We start from the raw sequence: 6484 nt of genomic DNA, 5'->3' as shown, positions 1-6484 counted from the left end.
GCATAGCAACGTTCTGTTACGTCAAGGAATAGAATGTCTCTTAATGAATTTGCTTAGTAGCCTACAATTTTGATGAAAATCTGTGTTACTACTTTTTATGGTATTATATATTGTTTTTAACGTAAGCTATTCTTCTTGTCAGGTTATTGTGGGTGCTGGGTACTGTCGCAACACTTTTTGTAATTGTCAAAATTACGTTTTTTTCCGGATTTGATAGTAACACATTCATTCACGTAAAATTCACGTACATTGCTTTCATCATAGCATGGCTTTCCTATTCCTTCGTATTTGTATAAGTGTTTTAGGTGAAGCAAATTACAAATCATATGGTGGAAAATGTCTTGTTTTGTAAGTTGTTGCGCACTATGCGCATGCATACCAATGTTTTTGCGTCGCTCTTTGTTAGCAAGCATGTTATGCGAGAGGTCAATGTGATCTATCCTGTTTCTCTACCTTTCTCTTAAAACATCTGTTCACTGTATCAGTATCACTTTGTTGATTCTTCATCTATCTGATAATTTTAAGTAAATTTAGTATACTATCTGTGTCTATATGTTTATTTTTCATTTGTGTCTATTTTAAACTTTCCTGAGGGGGGGGGATCAATTTTTTTCCAAGTAAATTCCACTGCAGTCAATTCTATGACCAGCAGGGGGCACCAATTCCATTGGCTTTTTGGCCTGATTTTTCTGGTGGCACAAGATTGTGTTTTTTGATTAACACATTTATGATGTGAATTTAATATTGGTGCTTTGCATTGATAGGTTTTTCTTACTATTTATCTTGAGCTGTATTTGTTGATTTATCCTAGATCAGGGCATATCCAAGGAATACACTTTTTTTACTTTAAAAATGCCCTACTCTTTTGCCCTCCCCCTTATGATGGGGAAACCACACAGCCCATTGCAAAACAGAGTTCACACAAGAGATGTTTAAACATGAATGTTAAACAATTGTGATGCAATCAGACAGACGAGACCCTTCTCAGGACAAGCATAGAATCTCCAGGTCACTCTGCTGTTGGCACAACATCTGCAGTTCATATCTGCAGCACAGACTTGTGATTTTAACCTTAAGTCTACCCTGCAAGTGCAGTACTGGGGCTTCCTGAGGAAAAAAAATGCATTGTTGCAGAAAGTCCTGAGGGAGTAAGGAGTAATTTAATCTACGAACAAAAACCAGATTCAGGAAGAACTTTTTGCTGCTTGAATTTTAAGGTCACCATCGGCCACTAAATTACTTATAAAAAACATATTCTAATTTCAACAGTCCCTACCTTGACAAAGAATGGTAAACAAATATTGTTTCCTGAATCATCGTCTTTAGGAATATAAATAGTGTATAATTTAAAAACATACGTATGCAAAAGTGTAATTGAAGTGAATTTCTCAATGAATCCTCCTGGTTTGTTATCTGATTTCTTAGCCAGTGTTATCCTAAAACAATATGTACTTAGGCTATATATTACACTTTTGCATTTGATAGATGCTTTTAGTGCATACTACAATATTGTTTAAACAGGATCTTCATTTAATGAGGAGTACTCACAAAAAATGGGTAAGATGAATAAACTGCATGGAGTCCTTGCTATATATTCTTTGAATGTCCGATGAAAATGGGAACTTGGTTGGAGATATCATAAATCTAAAATACATACAAATACAATCAGATGTTTTGTTGTAACTTTTGTTTAAAGAGCATTGTTGTCTGCATGAGGGAGTTTTTGTATTATACTATGACCCTCAGTTAACTTTTAGGCATTTCCTGTTTCCTGTTTTATATTTATTCAAATGTGTTTCTAAGACAGAGGGAGCCCGAATCAAAGCTATTATCATTTTAAAAAAGGCTTTTCTGTATTACTCACACCTTATCAAGAAATCGAATTATTTTCCTGAAGCACAAATGGAGCATGTCCAAATAAACCTGAGAACTGTTGCGCAACATTCCTTCCTCCCCTCAATGGAAATGAACTTAGATTTAAATGATGAAAACCAGGGAAAAAAAATAACTAATGTCTGGAATTCCACAGGCTGTGCAAATATTGTAATTAAGCGAGTGTACAGTTGACATTGCTTATTCATTGCTTGTTTCACACTTAGTCCAATAGCATTTACCAATTTAGCTAAATTTCTGTGAGAAAAAATATATATAAAATGCACAATTTTAAGCTTTTATCTGTAAAAGTTAAAGGTTTATTCTGTTGTACTAACTAGATTCATCCAAATGTCAAGAAACCTTTACATAAAAAGCTGCATCTGACATTCTTTTAAAATATGCACATTCAATTTAGAGTGCTACTGAAACACAAATTCAAGGATCACTAAAATTGCGCACAATGTGGCTCTTAGATTTATTAATAGAAAGGGTCATGCATTGATAATAAAACGAATGTAAAATGGATAAATGTTAATTAAAGCACTGGGGTCGTGTCTGAACTTTAGGGGAGCAGCCCAGGTGGGTGTGGTTATAACATTTACTACCAGCCTACTGTAGTATCTGAGATCCATTCTGCACTCTCACGCTCGAGACCGAGCGTTGCCCTCGAGCACAAGAGAGGCGTAGTCGCTACAACAAGGAATTCTCTCTTAAAATACGTATTGATACTTCTGGGACTCATCTCAGTAATCATTAACATTGTGTTGATATGCTTAAATTCAAATAGGCTTCCAAAATGTATGTCCCAGCCGCAAAAGTCTCTACAATTCAGGCACTCAGATAAAAGTTTTTTTTTTTTTGTGGACCTAACAGCAGAGGAGTACAAGTCTGTTCGCGACTACATGTGGGCCCAAAAAGACTTAAATATCTCCCATTCGTTCCTAGCAAAGCCCACGGAGAATTTCATCTTTTTAATTGACCTCTCGCTCCCGAAGAAGGCTGATGTGCTGCGCTACTTGGATTCCAGCGGACAGAACCCCCCCCCCAAAAAACTTTAAAAACCTCTGACGGAACGTTTTGGTTATATCCCAGGACAAAGGGAGCTGCTGACGTTTGAAAGTATGCCGAGAGGCACCAGAAGTGGAGACCGCAAGACCTGGATCTCTTTTTTCCGCGATTTCAGTGGCATGTACATCCATCCTGTGGGCTTCGAGATGCTGATCAATCACGAAAGCAGCAACTCGTCAAACTGGACTGTTGACAGGTTGTTGTACAACGGTCAATACTTTGACACCATTGATGAGTTTGTGGTAATTTACAAAGCGGGTCGTTTAAAAAAGATAGTCTACAAAGAAATCCCAAATTACGCTTCGCTGAAGCCAAGGAAAAAAACCTTCTGGTTTAGGACCACAGCAGTATTACCTTCAAGGGAAACGTTTCAGCGTTAAAAACAACCGGGTGATTTATTTGGACTGGAGCTTCGCGTTTGGCTTGAGCTCTCTGACTGGGATGCGGGTGTTTGATGTTCGTTTTAAAGGAGAAAGGATTGCGTACGCACTCGGCGTGCAGGAGGCGATGTCTGTTCTCGAAGTTCCTGGACTCAAGTATCGGGATCGGTCGCTTCGCTCACGAGCTCGTGCGTGGGGTCGACTGTCCGTACGCTGCCACCTTCTAGACACCTACCGCTATATTGACACCAACGTCACGCAGCGTTACAGAAACTCCATCTGAGTTTTTGAACATGACATTGGGCGACCTTTGCGACGGCATTTCTCGGATTTCTTTCATAATGGGTTTGGTGGGATGGCAAACAGCGCTCTGGTGTTCCGCACTATTACTGCAATAGGGAACTATGATTACATATGGGACTTTATTTTCTATCAAAGCGGCTCCGTGGAAGCGAGAGTTCACGCCACTGGCTACATATCATCCTCCTTTAAGGTTGATGGAAATGTGCAGTACGGCCACCAGGTTGCAGAGAATGTCCTTGGAAATATCCATACTCGTTTTAAAGTCGACCTGGATATTTTAGGTAAGAGCTAAAACAAGCAAGCACATTACTAAAGTAACAGTAACATAGATTCACTTTTATTTACAGTCACATTAATTACATTTTACTCAGTGGAGATATCAGCCACTGAACATTTCCAATAAATAAAAACTTTTATTAGGTGTTGACATTTTGTGACATGTCACATGCCAATAGCGGGTAACATTGGGAACATTTGTAACATTAAACAGCATAATATAGGCTTTTCATTTGTCTGTATGTTGCTGGACTTGACTACGACTTTGAGAAATGTCATCCACACCCTTCATTTGGCTATTTCAAGATATAAAGATGACTGACGTATGGATATTAATGTCACTCACCAATATTTATGAATTGTTTCATATTATCAAAGGGATAGGCTATAGTTTGCCCAAAATATACATTTAATTATATAATGAAAGTCATTTTATGGGCAAATAACAGATAACAATAAGATTTTTCATTATGCCATAAGAACATCATACAGAACAACATTGGGAACAACATGAGGAGTAAATGATGACAGACTGTTTATTTTTGGGTGAACTATCCCTTTAAGGATCTCACAATGGTCTACAGCAGAGTCTTGATTCTGTGGGTTCCTTCATTTTGGTCATAATGAAAATGATGGAATTGACTATATAGAAAAGCTAAATATGGCCATCAGCTTCCAAAGAATACCACAGAAAAAAAAATACTGTTAAAAGTCCCAAAACAGTTTAAAAACATTTTCTTTCTTTTTTGAAGGTGTGAAGAATGTATTTTAGACTAAAGACATGGTGTATAAGGAAGTGCCATTGCCATGGATGCCCTCAGAGAAAGCAAAGATACCACAACTGGTGGAGCAGCAAATCAAGACAGAAAAAGAAGCAGCGATGCTTCATAGTGCCAAGACACCCCGTTACCTTCATATAGCCAGGAATCAGACTAATCAGTGGGGCCACCATCGCTCTTACAGGCTTCAGGTGGTGAGCTTTGCTGGAGATCACCTCCCTGAAAGTGAGTCCGTAGAGAAGTCCATATCCTGGGCTCGGTAAGGCCTCAGTGTATTGAGTCATGCACACAATAATGAGATACATGTATATTTTAGACGTGTTGTTTATCTCCCATTCACTTTCTTTTTTCTTCTAGGTATAAAGTTGCTTTAACCAAGCATAAAGATGAAGAGCAGACTAGTAGCAGTCTGTACAATCAGAATTACATGTGGTCCCCATTTGTTGACTTCAGCAAATATATTGACGATAATGAGATGATCGTCAACGAGGTATTAATGAGCCGCTTCATCAGAATGTTTTTATTCAGCAGATACTTTTATTTAATGGAAATTATGACTTAAACTTCATTATGTCTTCTAAAGGACTTGGTTGCCTGGGTGACCACCGGTTTCCTACACATTCCGCATGCAGAAGACATCCCCAACACGGTTACTGTAGGCAATGGTGGCGGTGTCATCCTTAGGCTGCACAACTATTTTAATGAAGATCCGTCCATCAACTCACCTGATGGAGTGTATTTTGGTCCAGGCCCTGAGAGTGACTGTGAGTACAACAAAATGGCGTGTCTGGAAAAGGATCACTGCAGTTCCACTCTGGAGCCATTCACGTACCATGGCTTTGAAGGTGTCACGGTTCGCAGGTCTGTGGATTCCTCCTTTGTTTTGTGTGTGTGTCTGTGTGCGTGTGTGGCTGTCACCTGCGTTACTGGGCAACTCATGATCGCTGATTAGCGTTGATCAGCTGCACCCTTTATATTGAGTTGTTTGTTGCTCATTCCCTGTCGGATCGTTGTTTGCTCACTCTGGTTCTCTGTTCAGTTTTCTCCCGTCTCCGGTTTGCTGCTCTCGTATCTGTGCGTTGTTGGAGGCTTCCTGTGGCGTGACCGTCGGACTATTGTGGATCCACCTGCTACTGTGAGGATCTCTTGCTTTGTCTGTGGAGGCCGTTGTTCCTTAGACTGTCGTCCGGTTCGGTCACCTGCCCTTTGTAGTCCCTGCGCTGCTGAGGAATTCTGCATCTTCATTCCTGGCATTCTTCTAGGCTGGTTACCGGTTTGGTTTTCTGAAAATAAACCTTTGAACGCTTGCAACTGAATCTCTTGTCTTTCCCTGTATTTTCCTGACATAACGATCCGACCAGGTGGATCTTAATTACTGGATGTCTTAAGGATTGTAGGTCTAAGGGCCCTTCCATTGGGCAGTACTGGTGATTTCCATTGGATTACCAGTGAACTTAAATAACCCTATGAGCTTCGGGTGATTTCCAGAATATGACAGGTACATGTAAACAGGTTTGATGTATGTCTCATGTGACCACCGCTAACCAATAGGAAGCAGCGGAGTAAACTTTTTTTTTTTAAATGGCTGATCTGGCCAAATTCCACCATTAAAAATTGGACCAAGTGGACTAGTAATTAATTGTGGCGAACCAGACAGGCATAACCAATAAAAAACCAGAACTACCTAATTTGGTTGGAAAGAAAGATATAAAATGGATGCGCAGACAGACAGAAAATTAGATGTGGTTACCGTTATGTCGGCTTTGTTTCTTTGTTTAATAAAGTCTTATTTTGACTTCTGGA

At 39.4% G+C, this 6484-nt stretch overlaps 1 protein-coding gene across 1 annotated transcript; it reads left to right on the top strand.

Moving 5' to 3' along the window:
• Positions 1 to 2945: 2945 nt before the first annotated feature.
• Positions 2946 to 5681, top strand: LOC107554094 (membrane primary amine oxidase-like). Its single transcript, XM_016236479.1, has 4 exons — positions 2946 to 3907; positions 4655 to 4940; positions 5039 to 5171; positions 5265 to 5681. The coding sequence occupies exons 2-4, from the start codon at positions 4684 to 4686 to the stop codon at positions 5631 to 5633; spliced, it is 759 nt and encodes a 252-aa protein (XP_016091965.1). The 5' UTR covers positions 2946 to 3907; positions 4655 to 4683; the 3' UTR covers positions 5634 to 5681.
• Positions 5682 to 6484: the final 803 nt, after the last annotated feature.

This window comes from Sinocyclocheilus grahami, unplaced genomic scaffold, assembly GCF_001515645.1.
Source record: "Sinocyclocheilus grahami isolate Dianchi unplaced genomic scaffold, SAMN03320097.WGS_v1.1 scaffold491.1, whole genome shotgun sequence".
NCBI classification, from domain to species: domain Eukaryota; kingdom Metazoa; phylum Chordata; class Actinopteri; order Cypriniformes; family Cyprinidae; genus Sinocyclocheilus; species Sinocyclocheilus grahami.
This window is presented reverse-complemented; position numbering and strand designations above follow the sequence as displayed.